This window comes from Leptodactylus fuscus, chromosome 1 (assembly GCF_031893055.1).
Source record: "Leptodactylus fuscus isolate aLepFus1 chromosome 1, aLepFus1.hap2, whole genome shotgun sequence".
NCBI lineage: Eukaryota > Metazoa > Chordata > Amphibia > Anura > Leptodactylidae > Leptodactylus > Leptodactylus fuscus.
In genome coordinates this window covers 211,249,226-211,271,776 of record NC_134265.1, presented here as the reverse complement: position 1 = coordinate 211,271,776, position 22,551 = coordinate 211,249,226, and the positions used below count along the sequence as shown (strand labels likewise).

Genomic DNA, 22,551 nt, shown 5'->3' with positions numbered 1-22,551 from the left:
CAGCACATTACAGCATTGAGCATTAACTATACGCAAAATGCAATGTAATAGTATGGCACAGAGCAGGAAAGGGTTAAAGACCTGACATCCGCTGTTTTATTGCAACAGATGTTGGGAAAGGGTTAAAACTTGGCCATTTATTTATTTTTTAAACTGCAGTCCTGAGAATAGTTGTAATCATCACAAAGGTGGTATCAGCATAAGGTGAATGTGCACTTAAAAGGGGGTTTTCTGTGGGTTTGTGTGTCAGTTCTTTTATGGCTTAATTTTAAGCCATAGATGAAGAAAACTGACTGAGTATTTTAAACTTTAGGTCTATTAAAAATTTGTGTAACGTCTTAATAAAACAAGCTTTATTAACACCAGAAAACCATTATGGAAAGGTGAAAAATTGTGTACTCCTAATATCAGTGTTTTTAAGTTATACATATTTTTGCTTTTTATAAAACTCATAATATCAACAAACCTAAAACAGACAGGCGTAACATTATAGAAATGTTAAATGTTAGGAATATTATAGAAATGTTATTTGATCAAGCATATTTATAACAAGCAAATTAGTTTACAATAACACTTAAAAATACTCATATACAGTACATTATTTATAAAAAAAAAATCCATTTATGTTCATATCAATTTATAGAAGCTCAGTGGCAAAAATATCTAAGCAAAAACAAAAAAATTCAGATACAAGCTCCAAAGATACAATATCTCCATTTGAAGGGCGGTTTACAACATAAACAAGGATAATTCATAGTGTTTGGCTCCTCTGCTTCTTCAGAATTCTGTGATGGTTTTAAATACTAGTCTGCAAACATAGAAGAAAGAAAAACAAACAAAAAACACAATTAGTAACAATGAATGTAAATTATGTACATATTGCAGTAAGGAAAAGGGTGAAGTTATTAGTTTAAAATATGCTGAAAAAAAATACAAACAAAACAAGATGAGAGACAGCCCAGCAAGCATTGCAAAAAGAGACTCTTAATATCAATTAGGACTTATTCACCTGACAAGGTTTAATCTGTTAAAAACTGTCTAATTCCCATAGTAGGGAGTTTTGATGCAGTGAGTGTCTAAATAGTTGGTGTGCTACTATAGTGAAAGGACATAAAGTAGTCATCCTTATAGCAACTTGGTGGGTGGGGAGCTTACTGTATCATAAAACTAACCATGATACCATGAGTCCCATTCACATGACCATGGTCAGCCCAGGATATACAGCTCAAACATGGACTGTATTTCACGTACGGAATATGGTTGTGTGAATATGGTCTTAGGACAACACAATAGTGAGACCTGGACAGTATTGAGCAATATCCACCTTAGATAAGGAAAAATCCACTTTACTGACGATTCCTGCTTATTAATTATGATCATCTGCTGGTGAACATGCGCATACAACACAGCACTGATTGTTCCTCTTAGGGCTCATTCACATCTACGCCCGGGGTCTCCGCTTTCAGGTTTCCGTTTCCTGCCCGAAACTGGGCAGGAGATGGAAACCTGCCGGCATTTTTCAAACCCATTCAAATGAATGGGTTTGAGAAGCGTCAGGCCGTGAGCGCCGGTGAGTGTTTTGTGTTCTCCACGGCGAAACAGGTTTTTTTTTTTTTTTTTTTTTTTTAACTGGACACAAAGTCAGACATGCAGGACACGCTCCCCAGCGCACACAGCCAGACATGGTCTGACAGGTTTCCATCTTCTGCATGCATAAGACTGAAACCTCAAAACCGAAACAGGACGTTGGTGTGACCCAGCGTAACTTGTATAGCATTTTTATTTAACTGGTTGTTAGCTTTTAAAAGGGGTTATGTGGGGATGACATTTGTTTTTACAGTGCAGGTGATTACATTTGCAGCCTAATAAGTGCAAGTATGTCAAATTTCCTAAAAATAAGAATTCAACATGTGCAAAAGTTTATTCACATCATTAAGTCCTACACCTGCATACACATATCTTCATAACATCACCAGGACTGAAAGGAACAAAACTCAGTTGGGAAGCTGAAAATGTTAAAGTATCATCCTATAAAATGTAGTGACTACACACCATGAAAAGCAAGTGAGGAGGGCTCAGAAGTGAAGGAGTGTTATTTGTCTTTTGGAGCACTGATTTTACTGTAATGGTTTGTTGGTACCATGTTCCACTAGAATTTTGGAAAACCCCCAAAAGTGACCCCATTTAACCCTTTAGGCATTCATCTAGGGGTATAGTCAGCATTTTGAACACACAGGCTTTTCTAAATGGTACTGCATAGCAGATGGTACAGAATGTGAATTGCAATTTTCCAAACGCATATTCCATTTCAGTGCTTGATATATTGTGCCCAGGATATGCCACTGGAGACAGAAACCCCATAAATTATAATGTGGGTTCTCCTGGGTACGGCAGTTTCCTACATATATCCTTAGACTACTTGAGCACGGACATAGCAGGGATACTTTTCTGGTGCAGAGTCATGTATGCAGGGCCCCTGAGGTAGCAGCATAGTTAAGACACTCAGGAAGTGACCACATTTTAAAGACTTCACCCATTTAAGCTTTCATCTAGGTATAGAATGAGCATTTTAAACCCATAGAATTTCCAAATGGTACTGTGCAGCAGAAAAAGAATTGCAATTTGTGAATTGTATACATAAATTCAGTGCTGAATATATTGTTCCTTGTATGTGCCACTGGAGACATAGACCCCATAAATTGTAATGTTGGTTCTCCTGTGTACAACGGTTTCCTACGTGTGGCTGTTATGTGAGGTCTGACCACATGGCAGAGCTTAAAGGGGCTCTATCAGCAAAATCATGCTGATAGAGCCCCACATATGCGTGAATAGCCTTTAAAAAGGCTATTCAGGCACCGAAAAGTTACATTAAACTACCCCCCGCTTTAAAATAACCTAAAAAAGAATGTGCTCTACTTACGCATCGTGCACGCTGGGCGGGCATTCAGGGTGTGTCTTCATCTTCATCCACGCCTCTTCTTCCTCCGATGTCCTCGGGTCCCGTCCTCCTCCGGCGCTCGCGAACAGACATTGATAAAAAAAAAATAAAAAAAAAATAGCCTGGGCGCATGCGCAGTAGCTGTAGTAGAAGCCGCATGCTACTGCACATGCGCCCAGGCCATTTTTTTTTTCATCAATGTCCGTTCGCGAACGCCCGAGGAAAACGGGACCCGAGGACATTGGAGGAAGAAGAGGCGTGGCTGAAGATGAAGACACACCCTGAATGCCCGCCCATCGTGCACAATGCATAAGATCATATTCTTTTTTAGGGTTTTATTTTGGGGGGGGGGGGGGGTAGTTTAATTTAACTTTTATGGTGCCTTAATAGCCTTTTGAAAGGCTATTCACGCATATGTCGGTCTCTATCAGCATGATTTTGCTGATAGAGCCCCTTTAAAAAGGGAGGAACCACTACTTAGACTACTGTACCATGGAATGCTGGAATGCTTTTCTGGTGCAGAACCATGTATGCAGGGCCCTTGAGGTATACACACAAAAAAATCCCTATTAAAATTTAACTTTTAATAAAATTCCAATAAAACGAAAATCCCTTCCTAAAATTAATAACTGGTAGCGCCAGACGACTGTCCAAGTTCGGGACATAGAAAAGGGCTCCTTTAGAGGTGCATAGCGTGTGGGACTCAACCCTCACTCTGTTACTTGTAGTCACCACTGTCCATATATTTGGTGCACTACCACTATACTTCAATCAGGTAGACCTATTACAGTCTTCTGACATTCCAGGTTCTGTTTCTCTACATGGCAATATATGGGTAGTATACGTGGGTTAGAATTTGCGAGTTAGGTTCTATGTCAGTGGCTGTTTTACCCCCATCCTATCAATCCCCGGACCCTCACTAAATATTTCCCACTAAGGTAGCTTGTTGACCTCGACGCGTTTCCCTATTTATTCATCAGGAGGTATAATTTAGCGTTATCGCATAGTAGATGTGCGGTGAAAACCCTTGAGGTAGCAGTAAAGATAAAACCCCCAAGAATTAACCCATTTCAAAACTTTACCCTTTAAAGGTATTCATCTATGGGTATAGTGATCATTTTGACCCCACAGGCGGTTTCAAAAGATATTATGCAGCAACTGGTGCAGTGTGAGAATCGTATATGCCATTTCAGTGCCTGATATATTGTGCCTATAAATGTGGCATCTCCTGGCTATGGCAGTTCCCTAGGTTTGGCTGCAATGTGATACATAGGCACATGGCAGGGCTCAGAATGAAAAGAGGTGGTATTCAACAGTGAATAAAATGTGAGGAGTGCATCAGGGTAAATTAAATATCTAGGTATATATGAAATGTGCGAAAACAATCTTTCATACATAGCTCTGGACATGTATCACACTAGGAAATCGTGTCTTTCATTAACCCCCTCTTTGAGCAGATTCTGTCGATCGCAAACGAAGTATGAGTCGATCGTGTAATTTTTTTTTTTCACTTTTTTTTTTTGTTTGAACCTTGTGCTGGTTCAGAATTTTACATTTCAGCGTAGGCGGCATCATCACGCCATCTACGCACACGTCTTCCAGGAGAAAAGGATGCGGAGGCGGCAGCAGCATCGAGGTCAGTAGGTATGCGAACTTCATGTTTGTTTGTTTTATAATAGGCTGCTACTGATTGAGTATTCCCAGCAGGTAGCGGCCTATTTACCAATCTCCCCGAACCTGTTCACTGCTGCCCCCGCTTGCCCTTGTACTATAGGCTGCGGCAGGCGGTAGTGAATAGGCCCGGGCCAGGCCGCAATCCCACTACCGCTATTATCTTAGACTCCGCCTCCTCCAGCAGAGCCAGCGCTGATTGGTCGAATTCCGTACTCTAGCCAATCAGCGCTGGCCAATGCATTCTATTAGCCCGATGAAGTAGAGCTGAATGTGTGTGCTTAGCTCAACTACGCCGGTGGAGTAGTTGAGCTAAGCACACACATTCAGCTCTACTTCATCGGGCTAATAGAATGCATTGGCCAATCAGCACTGGCCAATGCATTCTATTAGCGTGAGCTGAGTTTGCACAGGGGTTCCAGTGCACCCTCAGCTCTGCTACATCTGATGTAGCAGAGCCGAGTGTGCATAAGGGTTCCAGTGCACCCTCGGCTCTGCTACATCTGATGTAGCAGAGCCGAGTGTGCATAAGGGTTCTAGTGCACCCTCGGCTCTGCTACATCAGATGTAGCAGAGCCGAGGGTGCACTAGAACCCTTATGCACACTCGGCTCTGCTATATCAGATGGGCTGACCGGCATACGGTGTAGTTGAGCAGAACTGGCTCAGCACTGCTAAGTCTGTGCATACCCATAGGAATGCATTGGCCAGCCTTCGGCCAATCAGCGCTGGCTCTGTCGGAGGAGACGGACTCTAAGGTCGGACCTGAATGGAGACTGGTGTGGAGCGATCTTAGACTCCCCCTCCTCCAGCAGAGCCAGCGCTGATTGGTCGAATTCCGTACTCTGGCCAATCAGCGCTGTCCAATGCATTCCTATGGGGAAAAGTTAGCTTGCGAAAATAGCAAGCTGACAGGGATTTCCATGAAATAAAGTGACTTTTATGCCCCCAGACATGCTTCCCCTGCTGTCCCAGTGTCATTCCAGGGTGTTGGTATCATTTCCTGGGGTGTCATAGTGGACTTGGTGACCCTCCAGACACGGATTTGGGTTTCCCCCTTAACGAGTATATGTTCCCCATAGACTATAATGGGGTTCGAAACCCGTTCGAACACTCGAACAGTGAGCGGCTGTTCGAATCGAATTTCGAACCTCGAACATTTTAGTGTTCGCTCATCTCTAATAATAAATAAAGTCCTGAAGCCCTACAGCACTATGCGCAAATAGGTAGTGTGTTGTACAATGCGTTCATGTTATTTTGATGCGCAGGCCAGAGGGGAACTTTCTTGGAGTTTGAAGAGATGGTTATCAAGAACCAGGAAGGGGGGGGACCTCAGTACTTCTAGACCAGGGGTGCTCACACTTTTTCAGCTTGCGAGCTACTTATAAAATAGCCAAGTAAAAAGATCTACTACCCACTTCTTGTGGGCGGGGCATGGACCACAGGTTCTCTTACCTCCCCTGGGGCTCTGATTATTATACTCTGCTCTGCTACATCAGATGTAGCAGAGCAGAGTGTGCATAAGGGTTCTAGTGCACCCTCGGCTCTGCTACATCTGATGGGCTGACCGGCACATGGTGTAGTTGAGCAGAACTGGCTCAGCACTGCTAAGTCTGTGCATACCCATAGGAATGCACTGGCCAGCCTTCGGCCAATCAGCGCTGGCTCTGCCGGAGGAGGCGGAGTCTAAGGTCGGACCTGAATGGAGACAGGTGTGGAGCGATCTTAGACTCCGCCTCCTCCAGCAGAGCCAGCGCTGATTGGTCGAATTCCGTACTTTGGCCAATCAGCTCTGGCCAATGCATTCCTATGGGAATGCAGAGACTTAGCAGTGTTCAGCCAGTTCTGCTCAACTACACAGTGTGCCGGTCAGCCCATCAGATGTAGCAGAGCCGAGTGTGCATAAGGGTTCTAGTGCACCCTCGGCTCTGCTACATCTGATGTAGCAGAGCCGAGTGTGCATAAGGGTTCCAGTGCACCCTCGGCTCTGCTACATCTGATGTAGCAGAGCCGAGTGTGCATAAGAGTTCTAGTGCACCCTCGGCTCTGCTACATCTGATGTAGCAGAGCAGAGTGTGCACACTCGGCTCTGCTATATCAGATGGGCTGACCAGCACACGGTGTAGTTGAGCAGACCTGGCTCAGCACTGCTAAGTCTGTGCATACCCATAGGAATGCATTGGTCAGCCTTCGGCCAATCAGCGCTGGCTCTGCCGGAGGAGGCGGAGTCTAAGGTCGGACCTGAATGGAGACTGGTGTGGAGCGATCTTAGACTCCGCCTCCTCCAGCAGAACCAGCGCTGATTGGTCGAATTCCGTACTCTGGCCAATCAGCGCTGTCCAATGCATTCCTATGGGAAAAAGTTTATGTCACAAAAATCACAATTACACACCCGACAGAGCCCCAAAAAGTTATTTTTAATAACATACCCACATAAATAAAGGTTATCCCTAGCTATCCCTGCCTGTACAGCTATCCCTGTCTCTTAGTCACAAAGTTCACATTCTCATATGACCCGGATTTGAAATCCACTATTCGTCTAAAATGGAGGTCACCTGATTTCGGCAGCCAATAACTTTTTCCGATTTTTTTCGATGCCTCCGGTGTCGTAGTTCCTGTCCCACCTCCCCTGCGCTGTTATTGGTGCAAAAAAAGCGCCAGGGAAGGTGGGAGGGGAATTGAATTTTTTTGGAGTTTGCCACGTGATGTTCGATTCGAATCGAACACATCGAACAGCCTGATATCCGATCGAACATGTGTTCGATAGAACACTGTTCGCTCATCTCTATTTATTATATATTTTATATATCCTTCACTACTGGAGTAATGTCTTCCATTATATACCATCCAATAATGGGGTTATGCATGCTATATATTTATCCTTCAGTACTGTCATAATGTCTTCCATTATATACCATTCAACAATGGCATTATGTCTATTATATATATCCATTATTAAATACCATTCAACAGTGGTGTTATGCATGCTACATAGACACACACATTATAATTTTATATATATATATATATATATATATATATATATATATATATATATATATATATATATATACACACACACATACATACACACACACATACATACACACACACACACACACACATATACATGTTCATCATTATATACCATTCAACAATGATGTTATGCATACTATATAACTATCCATATATATCATCATTCAGTACTGGCGTAATGCATCCATTATTTAACATTCAATAATGGTGTTATGCCTAATGGAGATAGAGATAGAGATATATATATATATATATATATATATATATATATATATATATATATACATACATACATACATACATACATACATATATATATATATATATATATATATATATATATATATATACACACACACACACACACACACACACTATCATTCAGCAAAGGCGCTATGCATGCCATATACGTATATATATCCCTCATTATACCATTTATCAATGGTGTTATGCATGCTATATATCTATCCATATCTAACATTCAGTACTGGTGTAATGCATCCATTATACAACATTCAATAATGGTGTTATGCCTATTGTAAGCCGATGGCTGGTCAGGTAGTGGAGGGGGTATACATCTTACCCAAACTACTAAGGTGGGCGAGATGAAAAACTCCAGAAAGAACATTTCTCAGCAGATAACTATTGTCTGCTGAGGGTTATTTCAGAGTTCCAGTTACTGGGCTGGATTTTAGGAATGGCAGGTAGGTTGGTAGTGGGACCTGTCATTCCACCCCCCTCCAGTCCACACTTTGGGGATGTTCCTGCAGTGACTCAGCTGCAGAGAGTCTCCTCGTCAAGGAGGATTAAGAAGTCAGCTCCAGCAGCAGACTTTGGCAGAACTCGGCTGCAGTGCCAAACAGAGAGGTCGTTTTTTTGGAGCTGTGTCCTGAATTATTCAACTGGCTTTTGATTTCTGCTATTATAGGTGAGGTAACCGATTCTATGTTTAGTTAGAGCCTAGCCGGGCAGGTATATATTTTTGTATTGTTTCCTTTTGTTGCTGCACTACCTTTTTGAGTGAAAATAAAACTCTACCTTTGTTTGAACTAAAGAAACTGGACTTTTGTGTCTATGTGTTATGCATGCTATATACATATCCCATATTATACTATTTAACAATGGTGTTATGCATGATATATCTATTTATACATTCAGCAATAGTGTAATGCCTCCGTTATACCCCACAAAGGCATTATATAAATATATATATAATTATATATATTATATATGTTCTACCGTATATACTGTTCAATAATGGTGGTATACACGCTATATGCCCCCCATATATGCATACAAATATCTCAACAATGGAGATCTGTATTGTATCTGTATAGACCATTCAAAAAAAAAGGAGTTTATACATATAAGTATATGCCTTTCCGCCATTGAGCCATACAGGTCAGCCCATGCCTTTAGCAATGGCGCTTATCCCTGTCAGTATACATCTTATAGCCATGGAGCTTACATGCATCCTATTAATCATTTGCCTTTGTTCACACAGAGTCCATATGCTATATAGCAAACACAGCCAGGGTATCTCTGCCCTTACCATAGCAGACCAGCCGGTTTTGATCAGGCTCCTGCCCTGACCTTACACACCGCGCCCATTTAGGATGTGGCAGGTGGTGATCAGACCAAGCCAACCTTACTGAAGTTCTGCCAGACAATGTTACACAGGCACATGTGCAAACCATTTTGTCAGAATCAAAGATTCACCTGAGGTAAGCATTTCACCTTGGGCATTTTCCCTCAGCAGGATAATCAGCAAACTGGACTGCTAGCAAGTAGCTTTGCCCCACCCAGAAACACCCGTTATCCACAGGCTCCCTGGGAATCTGCCAACCAGTTCTCAATGGAATTTTATCATGCAAGCTTCTCCTGTTGAGCTTCATATACAGTGGGGCAAAAAAGTATTTAGTCAGTCACCAATAGTGCAAGTTTCACCACTTAAAAAGATGAGAGGCGTCTGTAATTTACATCATAGGTAGTCCTCAACTATGAGAGACAAAATGAGAAAACAAATCCAGAAAATCACATTGTCTGATTTTGTAAGAATTTTTTTTGCAAATTATGGTGGAAAATAAGTATTTGGTCACCTACAAGCAATCAAGATTTCTGGCTCTCACAGACCTGTAACTTCTTCTTTAAGAGTCTCCTCTTTCCTCCACTCATTACCTGTAGTAATGGCACCTGTTTAAACTTGTTATCAGTATAAAAAGACACCTGTGCACACCCTCAAACAGTCAGACTCCAAACTCCACTATGGTGAAGACCAAAGAGCTGTCAAAGGACACCAGAAACAAAATTGTAGCCCTGCACCAGGCTGGGAAGACTGAATCTGCAATAGGCAACCAGCTTGGATTGAAGAAATCAACTGTGGGAGCAATAATTAGAAAATGGAAGACATACAAGACCACTGATAATCTCCCTCGATCTGGGCCTCCACGCAAAATCTCACCCCGTGGAGTCAAAATGATCACAAGAACGGTGAGCAAAAATCCCAGAACAACGCGGGGGGACCTAGTGAATGAACTGCAGAGAGCTGGGACCAATGTAACAAAGCCTACCATCAGTAACACACTACGCCGCCAGGGACTCAGATCCTGCAGTGCCAGACGTGTCCCACTGCTTAAGCCAGTACATGTCTGGGCCCGTCTGAAGTTTGCTAGAGAGCATTTGGATGATCCAGAAGAGTATTGGGGGAATGTCCTATGGTCTGATGAAACCAAACTGGAACTGTTTGGTAGAAACACAACTTTTCGTGTTTGGCGGAAAAAGAATACTGAGTTGCATCCATCAAACACCATACCTACTGTAAAGCATGGGGGTGGAAATATCATGCTTTGGGGCTGTTTCTCTGCAAAGGGGCCAGGACGACTGATCCGGGTACATGAAAGAATGAATGGGGCCATGTATCGTGAGATTTTGAGTGCAAACCTCCTTCCATCAGCAAGGGCATTGAAGATGAAACGTGGCTGGGTCTTTCAACATGACAATGATCCAAAGCACACCACCAGAGCAACGAAGGAGTGGCTTTGTAAGAAGCATTTCAAGGTCCTGGAGTGGCCTAGCCAGTCTCCAGATCTCTGGATCTTTGGAGGGAGTTGAAAGTCCGTGTTGCCAAGCGACAGCCCCAAAACATCACTGCTCTAGAGGAGATCTGCATGGAGGAATGGGCCAACATACCAACAACAGTGTGTGCCAACCTTGTGAAGACTTACAGAAAACGTTTGACCTCTGTCATTGCCAACAAAGGATATATAACAAAGTATTGAGATGAAATTTTGTTACTGACCAAATACTTATTTTCCACCATAATTTTCAAATAAATTCTTACAAAATCAGACAATGTGATTTTCTGGATTTGTTTTCTCATTTTGTCTCTCATAGTTGAGGTCTACCTATGATGTAAATTACAGACACCTCATCTTTTTCAGTGGTGGAACTTGCACTATTGGTGACTGACTAAATACTTTTTTGCCCCACTGTAAGTAAGAGAATCCCTCTTCCGTCATCCTCCTTATTAACAGCTGAGAATCCTTCTTAGAGGACTAAGAGTATGAGCAGAAGGCCTCAATAACAGAGTCCGAGGAAACAATAGCCTAGAACTAGACTGGGGCATGAAGCTAGAAATGGAAGACTGGACTTCTTCTTTAAATAAGGAGCATAAGTCCTCCAAAATGTAGGCTTTCCCTCCTCAAGGGCTTTCACCATATATCCTGAGTAAAGGGCTTTTAAAATGGGAATCAGCCAACTTTTCCTACAAAGTGGACACTCTCTGGGTCTTCTCTTGCTCCAATAGGAACCTTCCGTCTCAACTTAAAAAAAGGAGAAATGGAAGCCTAAATTACACTCTGCTCCATTAAAAAATAACTCAGATACAAAGCAGCTGCTCTAAATACTCACAACACCCGCGGAGATAGAAGCAGCCAGGGGAACTGTGACTCGGAGTGACATGCTGGAACATACAGTGATACACCATATACCTTGCAGAAATCCCACCTAGTTCACTCACCAACCAGCATTCACAACCTGTGTGTCAGTGAGCATATGCACGTACACCACATCCTGGAAAGCCAGTACCCATAGGTTGGCAGTTCCTCCCCTGTGTCGGCCAGAGCCGGCATCCACTCTACCCCCTGCATTAGCCTAACGGACTGCTGAAAGGGAGGATCTCATCCACCCGGGGGCAGGCCGGAGCGATACTCCCGTGCCCTTAATGGCCCAGGGAGGAGCTCATCCACCCGGGGGCAAGCCGGAGCGATACTCCCGTGCCCTTAATGGCCCAGGGAGGCAGGCCCCGTTGACTACGACTGCGGGCCGGACGGTGGTAAATCTTCTTACTTATCCCCCAGACGGAGGAGAGCCTCTCATCCTCACCCTGTGTATGGACAGGAAACACTGGTGTATGGTGGTAGAAGTGGTGTATTTTAATGAGTCTCTCGAGTTCCTGCACCTACGGAGGGTCAGAGGTCAACCGCCTTGTGTAGCAGTCACGGTGGACGTAATGAAAAAAACACATGAAACTGATGTTCAAAATGGATACACGTAACACAAACTTTAAAATGGATATGTGTGTGTGTGTGTGTGTGTGTGTGTCTCCTCAGAGTTCTCTCTGAATTTTTTTTTTTTTTTTTTTTTTTTAACAAGTTAAAATGGATGCATGCACGAGCTCAAGGGTTAATGTATATAAACACTAAACTACAAATATCTATCCATCTATAAAACTCAATCTGTAGTAGTCTGCTCTATACAAATTCACAGTTCTCGCCTGATTTGGTTGAAATTTGGCACGCCTCCTCTCCACCCACAGGAGCAGAATACTGCGCACGTTACATCTCCCCCCGCCATGAGATTGGGGCCCCTAAATTTAGGCCCTATACATATAATGAGGAAATGTTAAAGTGAAATCGCTGGGGGGAAAACAACAGATGTGACTTAGAGACGGATTATAGCGACGGCGCCAAAGAGTCACTGCTAAAGGGGCCGCACCGCCACACACAAACATTTCACAGACACCACATAAACATCACACATACACCAAGCCACAAGCACAACACCACACAAATGTCACAATGCCCCACACAAACACCAGAGCACTGTATACACCCACAACACAAATACCACCCCATAAATACCACACACACACGGATCACACACGCATGCAAACACACTCAGATGGATGCAAACATAGACGAACACATGACTACCACACGCATGGACACTTGCTCTGTGCACGCAGAAACACATGCGCACACACATGCATACATATGCACGGACCACACACGTGCATGCACACACGCATACATACACATGGATCATGTGTGCACACACACACAAATGCACACACGCGCATACATTTACATGGACCACAGACATGCATTCACACATGCATACATACAGTGTTGGCCAAAAGTATTGGCACCCCTGCAATTCTGTCAGATAATACTCTTGTTCTTCCAGAAAATGATTGCAAGCACAAACTCTTTGGTATTAATATCTTCATTTATTTTGCTTGCAATGAAAAAACAAAAGAGAATGAAAAAAAAAAGTCAAATCATTGATCATTTTACACAAAACTCCAAAAATGGGCCGGACAAAAGTATTGGCACCCTCAGCCTAATACTTGGTAGCACAACCTTTAGACAAAATAACCTCGAACAACCGCTTCCGGGAACCATCAATGAGTTTCTTACAATGCTCTGCTGGAATTTTAGACCATTCTTCTTTGGCAAACTGCTCCAGGTCCCTGAGATTTGAAGGGTGCCTTCTCCAAACTGCCATCAAGAGATCTCTCCACAGGTTTTCTAAAGTGGCCAGCAATGAGTCCAGACCTGAATCCCATAGAAGTCTCCAGTGCTTTCTCTCAAACCATTTTCTAGTGCTTTTTGAAGTGTGTTTTGGGTCATTGTCCTGCTGGAAGACCCATTACCTCTGAGGGAGACCCAGGTTTCTCACACTGGGCCCTACATTATGCTGCAAAATTTGTTGGTAGTCTTCAGACTTCATAATGCCGTGCACACGGTCAAGCAATCCAGTGCCAGAGGCAGCAAAGCAACCCCAAAACATCACGGAACCTCCGCCATGTTTGACTATAGGGACCGTGTTCTTTTCTTTGAAGGCCTCTTTTTTTTCCTGTAAACTCTATGTTGATGCCTTTTCCCAAAAAGCTCTACTTTTGTCTCATCTGACCAGAGAACATTCTTCCAAAAAGTTTTTGGCTTTCTCAGGTAAGTTTTGGCAAACTACAGCCTGGCTTTTTTATGTCTCTGGGTTAGAAGTGGGGTCTTCCTGGGTATCCTACCATACAGTCCCTTTTCATTCAGACGCCGACAGATAGTACGGGTTGACACTGTTGTACCCTCGGACTGCAGGGCAGCTTGAACTTGTTTGGATGTTAGTCGAGGTTCTTTATCCACCATCCTTACAATCTTGCGTTGAAATCTCTCGTCAATTTTTCTTTTCCGTCCACATCTAGGGAGGTTAGCCACAGTGCCATGGGCTTCAAACTTCTTAATGACACTGCGCACGGTAGACACAGGAACATTCAGGTCTTTGGAGATGGACTTGTACTCACAATTTTGCTTCTCAAGTCCTCAGACAGTTCTTTGGTCTTCTTTCTTTTCTCCATGCTCAATGTGGTACACACAAGAACACAGGACAGAGGTCGAGTCAACTTTAATCCATTTCAACTGGCTGCAAGTGTTATTTAGTTATTGCCACCACCTGTTAGGTACCTCAGGTAAGTAACAGGTGCTGTTAATTACACAAAATAGGAAGCAGTACATGATTTTTGAAACAGTGCCAATACTTTTGTCCACCCCCTTTTTATGTTTGGTGTTGAATTATATCCGATTTGGGTTTTTGACAATTCTTTTTGTGGTTTTCCATTGAAGACAAATTAAATGAAGATAATAATACCAAATAATTTGTGATTGCAATTATTTTCTGGAAGAAAATGAGTATTACCTGACAGAATTGCAGGGGTGCCGATACTTTTGGCCAACACTGTACACATGGATCACACACGCATACATATACACAGACCATACATATACACAGACCACTCATGCACACGTACACGTACACATATACACGGATCACAAGGTGCAACACGGTAGCTCAGTGGTTAGCATTGCAGCCTTGCAGCACTGGAATCCTGAGTTCGAATCCCGCCAGAAACAACCTCTGCAAGGAGTTTGTAGAATGGGAGGAAATCCATGCAAACACGGGGAGAACATACAAAGACATACTGATAGGAAGAAAAAAAAAAAAAAAAAAAAAAAAGTACACTGTGATCCCTAAATGGGGCTCACAATCTGCATTATATAATATATATATAACCACACACGCATACATACAGACGGAACGTGCGCACACACACAGACCATACACACATGTATACATGATGTTGACACATGCATACATACACATGGACCACACACATGTACATGCAAAACATGACAAAACATGTCTGGTATCCTTAGTGGCTGCTTGCACACTATAGTATTTTTCACGGGCCTCCATGCCATGGATTTGGCGGTAAAAATTTAAAGTGGAAAAAAAGATTTACTGCAGCGCTCTGAAAATGTCTATTACTGAAAATTTTACTTTAGCATAACCAACAATCGAACATCTACTAGTTGTATAATAATTACAGGCTATAATTAACTACACCCCTATTATTTTTTTTTTTTTCTTTTTATAATGACCTCTTAATTATGAAAAAACAAAAAACTTGATAGTCTTCAGTAGTTGATACCTTTTTAATGGCTAACTAATAGTGTATTTAATAATATGCACCAAATGTTCCACTGAAAATCTGTATGTTGGAGAGACCGGACAGCAGCTTAGAATGCGTATGAATTCACATTGCCATACAATTAAAGAACGAATACTTGACCTTCCTGTATCAAAACATTTCTGCAATGAGGATCATAAAATCACTGATCACATGAAAGTTTTGGTTTTGGGAGGGAATTTCAAATCAAAGAGAGAACGACGCATTCATGAGTGTAAATTTATGACCCTGCTTCAAACACTGGAGAGGGGGCTAAATTTGTCACATGGTTTTATGTCACTTTACAGAAATCACTGACCTGTGAACTGATAAGGACCTGTAAGTGTTTACATTGTTTCTACCAATTACTAACAACCGACGTTCATGATGTTAAGGATGCTGCCCTCTATAGGGTGGTGTACAGAGTGCACTTTGTTCTCCTAATTCCATCCAGGAGAATAGATTTGCATATTCTTTTACCCATAATCCCTAGCGGAGCAGGAATGACTTGTAAGTCTCCGTACTGCCTATGTAGGCACACACTCTCCCTGATGTGGACGAGTGTCCCCAAACCCAGTTCTTATCAGTTCAGAGTGTCTTTATGGCTGTCTAAGGTCAGTGATTTCACATATAACCCCCACCTGGAGACGCTAAGAGGAATCACACGCAAATTACACCCACTACTGCAAAAAGACAACCGTCTAAAATCCATATTTCCAGACCTCTCTCCTGTGCTATAGACAGCCATCAAACCTCAGGAATATGGTGGTTAGAAGCTCACTGTCACCTCCAACTAACACAGGAACATTTCCATGCAGACCGAAAAGATGCAAAACCTGCCTTCACATTCTCACCACTGACAGGATAGAGATACTAAACTAACAGGGAATATAAAATCCCAGGTACGTTCACCTGCAACACACCTAATGTAGTGTATTTGATCATGTACACCAAATGTTCCACTGAAAATCTGTATGTTGAAGAGACCGGTCAGAAGCTCAGAATGAGAATGAACGTACATCACCATACAATTAGAGAACAAAGAATGGACCTTCCTGTGTCAAAACATTTCTGCAATGAAGATCATATCACCAATGACATGAAAAGTTTGATTTTAAGAGGGAATTTTAAATCCAAGAAAAACAGACGGATTTATGAGTACAAGTGCATGACCCTATTTAACAATCTGGAGAATGGAATGAACGTTTCACATGGGTTCTTGACATCCTACAGAAATCACTGAACTTAGACAGCCATAAAGACACTCAGAACTGATAAGAACTGGGAACTGGGGATTTGTTTATGTACATATCAATAAGCCTCTTCCCCCTTCCCTCCTAAAATTCTATCTATGTGTCCTGTTGTACATAAATATGCAGCTTTCAGAAATGGTTTTTAGTTATATCTGAAGAAGAAGCCGGGAGCTTCGAAACGTTACAATCTGTCATCATTATGACTTAGCCATTAAAAAAAGGTATCATCTACTGAAGACTTTCATAGGGAAATAGTCAATTAACGTGTCTTAGAATTAGGCGCTGGAGGGAAAAAAAATATATATATAGGGTCCTTTGTTCGAGTAGATATATTAAAAAAAACAAACAATTGTGACTATCAGAAATATAATAAAAATGGAAACTCTGGATTAATCAGTTGTCAAATGAGGAGTTTTGCTATTAGACTGCTTTTGTACTATTTTTTTTTGTCCCTTGTGCACCAGGGATGGGATGTTGACTGGTTGAGATTTAAAAAAAAAAAAAAAAAAAAAAAAAAATTAGTAGCGGGTTGGACCCCCTTTTGCCTTCAGAACTGCCTCAATTCTTCGTGGCATAGATTCAACAAGGTGCTGGAAGCATTCCTCAGAGATTTTGGTCCATATTGACATGATGGCATCACACAGTTGCCGCAGATTTGTCGGCTGCACATCCATGATGCGAATCTCCCGTTCCACCACATCCCAAAGATGCTCTATGGGATTGAGATCTGGTGACTGTGGAGGCCATTGGAGTACAGTGAACTCATTGTCATGTTCAAGAAACCAGTCTGAGATGATTCCAGCTTTATGACATGGCGCATTATCCTGCTGAAAGTAGCCATCAGATGTTGGGTACATTGTGGTCATAAAGGGATGGACATGGTCAGCAACAATACTCAGGTAGGCTTTGGCGTTGCAACGATGCTCAATTGGTACCAAGGGGCCCAAAGAGTGCCAAGAAAATATTCCCCACACCATGACACCACCACCACCAGCCTGAACCGTTGATACAAGGCAGGATGGATCCATGCTTTCATGTTGTTGACGCCAAATTCTGACCCTGCCATCCGAATGTCGCAGCAGAAATCGAGACTCATCAGACCAGGCAACGTTTTTCCAATCTTCAATTGTCCAATTTCGATGAGCTTGTGCAAATTGTAGCCTCAGTTTCCTGTTCTTAGCTGAAAGGAGTGGCACCCGGTGTGGTCTTCTGCTGCTGTAGCCCATCTGCCTCAAAGTTCGACGTACTGTGTGGCGTTCAGAGATGCTCTTCTGGCTACCTTGGTTGTAACGGGTGACTATTTGAGTCACTGTTGCCTTTCTATCAGCTCGAACCAGTCTGGCCATTCTCCTCTGACCTCTGGCATCAACAACGCATTTCCGCCCACAGAACTGCCGCTCACTGGATGTTTTTTCTTTTTCGGACCATTCTCTGTAAACCCTAGAGATGGTTGTGCGTGAAAATCCCAGTAGATCAGCAGTTTCTGAAATACTCAGACCAGCCCTTCTGGCACCAACAACCATGCCACGTTCAAAGGCACTCAAATCACCTTTCTTCCCCATACTGATGCTCGGTTTGAACTGCAGGAGATTGTCTTGACCATGTCTACATGCCTAAATGCACTGAGTTGCCGCCATGTGATTGGCTGATTAGAAATTAAGTGTTAACGAGCAGTTGGACAGGTGTACCTAATAAAGTGGCCGGTGAGTATATATATATTTTTTTGTATTGCTAAAAGGTAAAGGCTTTAGCACCAGCTCAAACAGCTTGATGTTTCTGTTACTACAGTTGAACATATTGTTCAGAAGTTTTAAAGATCTACGGGACTGTATACAAACTCCCAGGACATGGTTGATGACAAATTGAAGAGATGGATAATACAAATGGTATTCAAAAAGCCCAGAACAACTTACAAAGAGATTAGAGGTGAACTCCAAGGTCAAAGGTCAGATCACAATATCCCCCTTTTTCTCTGCCAAAGTGGACTTCATGGAAAATGACAGAGGAGGAATTTGTGGTTCAAAGCAAACCATACAAAAGAGAGACTGGATTTGCAAAAATGCATTAACAAGCCACAAAGCTTCTGTGAGTGTCAGTTGGAGCTTTTTGGGAACAATCATCATATAGATGCAAAAATGGAGTATGGAAAAAGAAAAGAAAAAAAGTGTTGTACCTACCGTGACACATGGAGGAGACTCTGTTAAGATTTGGGGCTGTTTTTCTGCATCTGTTACAGGATATCTTGAATCTGTGCAGGGTACAATAAAATCAAGATTATCAAGGCATGCTGGAACAAAAGTTTGCTGTCCAATGTAAAAAAACTTGGTCTCAGTCACAGGATAATGACCCAAAACACACGGCTAAAAACACACTAGAATGGCTAAGAGGAAAACATTGGACTAGTCTATATTGGCCTTCAGTGAGCCCTGATCTAAAGCCTTTTGAACATACATGAAAGGTGATGGTCTGACCCTGGTCAGACCACACCTGGAATACTGTGTACAGTTCTGGGCGCCTCAATTCAAGAAAGACATCGATATATTGGAGCAAGTCCAGAGAAGAGCAACCAAAATGGTGGAAGGTCTGCAAACCATGTCCTATGAGGAGCGGCTAAAAGAACTGGGATTGTTTAGTTTGCAGAAGAGAAGGCTGAGGGGAGATTTAATAGCAGTCTACAAATATCTGAAAGGTAGTCACAGTGCAGAGGGATCTACCCTATTCTCATTAGCACAAGGAAGTACAAGAAGCAATGGGATGAAACTAAAGGGAAAGAGATACAGATTAGACATTAGGAAAAACTTTCTGACAGTGAGGGTAGTGAGAGAGTGGAATAGGCTGCCACGGGAGGTGGTGGGCGCTCCATCAATGGAAATCTTCAAGCGGAATCTGGATAAACATATAGCGGGATGATTTAGGAAAACCTGCACTCGCAGGGGGTTGGACCCGATGGCCCTTGAGGTCCCTTCCAACTCTACCATAAGAAAAAAAAAAAAAAAAAGAAACATAAGGTCTTGAGAAAATTCCTTTCAAACTGGAGTAGTTTGCAAGGAGCGAGTCAAAATACCCATGGACAGGTGGGTCATCCTCCTTTGCACCAACTCTAGTTTCGTTATGTCTTACCCTTGGTTCACATCTGCATTTGGTAATCCGTTTGGGGAGTCCGCATGAGGGTCTGTGTGCTTTCACTGCACGCCGCTTGAAAAAAGCGTTCGGTAGTCCATTCGGGGGGGTCCCCATGTGGACTCCCCCGAACAGATTACTGACGCAGCTGTGAACGAGGCCATATATATATTAGGTATACAAAATTGTGCATCGCAAACCATACATAGTCTGACCAGTGATCATGTTTTTGTCATGATTATATATTCCTCTTGTGATACATCCCCATATTAACAGCTGCCTGGCACTGGTACTGCTGTTTAAGTTTGTTGAATTAAGTTTGCTGTTCACTACTATCCCCCAAAGCCTTTTTTAGTGGCAATTTTACCCCGTGTTTTATAATTTAATATGGAATTGTAATAGAGGTTTCCATGGCCAGATGCATAACTTCTGGAGGATCTCCTTGGGACATCTAACCTTGCCAATCCCCTTAGACAGTCTTATACTGTTGTAGTCTGCCGAGCCTAGGCCCTGTGATAGGGCCTCTAACGGGTGGCGTCGGGATGTTCCTGACTTAACGAACAAGGATTGGAGGGAGGCTGAATTATCCACCAGTTCAATTTTTGTTGACAAACTGAGCTGAGTGCATCATAAGGTTTGCCTTGTCTGGTATGAAGTGGTGTTTTTTTTTTTTTACATGACTTTTACTTCACTTGAATATTGATGGTGTGGGTGTGTCCTTTGGGTATTACAAATAAGGTAGCAGAAAATTATCAAAATGTGGATGTGCTGGATGGAAAGGTCTGAGAACATTGTGTAAGGATTTACATTTTTGGGACAGATGAATGGGATGGAATTGTGAACCTGATTTGATGTTTATCTACTCATGTGAAGAGTAGGAGTGTGGTAGGGTTTGATCCACTCTCTTATACATTATAGAGGTTCTAGAATAACTTGTTACTTTGGTTTTTTTAAAATGCATAATATAAAAGCCTTTTAACCCTTTCCCGAAATCTGTCATAATGGTACAGTGGATGTTGGGTTTTAAATATGTATTATAGAAAGGAGAACTGGCGGCAACGCCCTCAATCAGTGCCCATTGCCGAGGGTGAATAGTTTTGCCAGTGCCGTGTGTATTGCTGGAGGGCTGTGTTTGATCATCTCTGGTAGGATGCCGTCAGGGCCGCTGGCCTTTTTGCCTTTCAGCAGGGCAATTCTTTCCTGTATGTCTTTTATGGTGATTGGTGAGTCCAGAGGGTTCTGGAAGTCTTTGATGACTTTCTCCATGTCCCTCAGTTTGGTGATTATCTGTTGCTGTTCTGGGGTTAGGTTTTCAGGGATGTTTTTGTAGAGACCTCTGAAGTAGTTGAGCCAGATGTTGCCGTTTTATGGCATGGAATCCACATCATAATCCGCCCCCTCACAATGGTGGTCTATGGAGACCGCTAGCGTTCTTTTTTCTGCTAGCGGCATGTTGCCGTTAGCAGAAAAAAAGACGACGTGAGCTACCCTTTCTTCAGGCGAATTCTGCGGCTGAATCAGCCGTGGCATCGACCTTGCCGCAGCACCCTCCGGACTAGGCCCATTCATTTGGGCCTAATCCAAAGCGGAAAGTCGAGACAGGATACAGTGTACTGCAGCGGCATCCCATCGCGGCTGTCACGACAGAATATGCACACACGGATTTGCGTGTGAACTAAGCCTAATTGTCATGTCCCTGCCCAAACTTAATTTCCCCAACTCCCTCTGTAATATTAAACTATCCTCTTCTGTGTGGACAGCTTAGTTGCTACAACTAATTAGATTCTTCCCTATAAACCTTCTATTAGGTCAATAGGGAATTATCCCATATTAGGGGAAAGAAAACCCAATACCTATCCCATAGTGACTCCGAGTGTACCATTAACCATCCTCTGTATCCCATCTGAGAGGCAGTTGTTAATCTAGTACACATTTTACCTGGTCCGATTTCTCTCATTTTATACACCAACCTTCTGTGTGGTACATCATCAAATGCCTTTGAAAAGGGTCATGTCCTCAATCCAAAACTTACCAGACAGCATTTCTTTGAAAACGTTCAAATTTTCCCACAACAAAGGTTAAACTTACTAGCCTATAGTTTTCAGGCTCACTTAGACCCCTTTTTAAATATTGGCACAACTTTTGCTATATGCCAATCCTGTTGAACAGAGACTGCCATTATGGAATACTTAAATATTAGATATAAGAGTCGTTGGGGAATTAGGTAAGAGTGGAGTAGGGTTGTGATTGAAGGGGATAGGACATAAAAAATAGGCATATACAGTAAAATGTTGGCATTTTTTGAGCCATATCACAATTTGTACTTCACATGACCTATATATATTACTGTCAAAATATCCAATATGTTTAATAAACATATATTAGAAAGACAGAGAAGGGGGGACATGGGGGCCTTAGTTTAAAAATATTGTTTTATACTAGACAACCCCTTTAATAGAGAATCAAAAGAAAGGGTTAAAAATGCAGGATTTCATTTCACAGAATGGAGTCAAAATGTGTAAATAAAATATATTACAAAAATTAATTACACATATGTTGACGGAAAATTAAGTGTTTTCCAGAAAATGTAGTTACACATTAAGTTGTCCTTTATTAACCCTTATTTTTAATACAGTATGCTGTGGTGAGCTAAAAAAGAAAGGTGGGGATTTACTAGAATAAACGCAGCAAAAAGGTGTCGCTTTCTTTCCAACCTGCTCGACAATTTAAGAAAAGTGGACGAATCAGTGG

The 22,551-nt window shown here is 42.3% G+C and overlaps 1 protein-coding gene across 3 annotated transcripts in view; it reads right to left on the bottom strand.

Moving 5' to 3' along the window:
* Window positions 1-447: 447 nt before the first annotated feature.
* The window catches only part of HDGFL2 (HDGF like 2), a 61,889-nt gene continuing 39,785 nt past the window's right edge, over window positions 448-22,551 (bottom strand). The window contains exons 16-17 of one of the 3 annotated variants that reach the window (XM_075283392.1): window positions 18,858-18,928; window positions 448-808 (exon numbers count right to left, since the gene is read on the bottom strand). In XM_075283392.1, coding sequence (XP_075139493.1) covers window positions 797-808; window positions 18,858-18,928 — 83 coding nt within the window. In that variant the 3' untranslated portion in view covers window positions 448-796. The remainder of the gene's footprint in view (window positions 809-18,857; window positions 18,929-22,551) is intronic. The other 2 variants (XM_075283387.1, XM_075283398.1) reach the window with 2 other exon arrangements.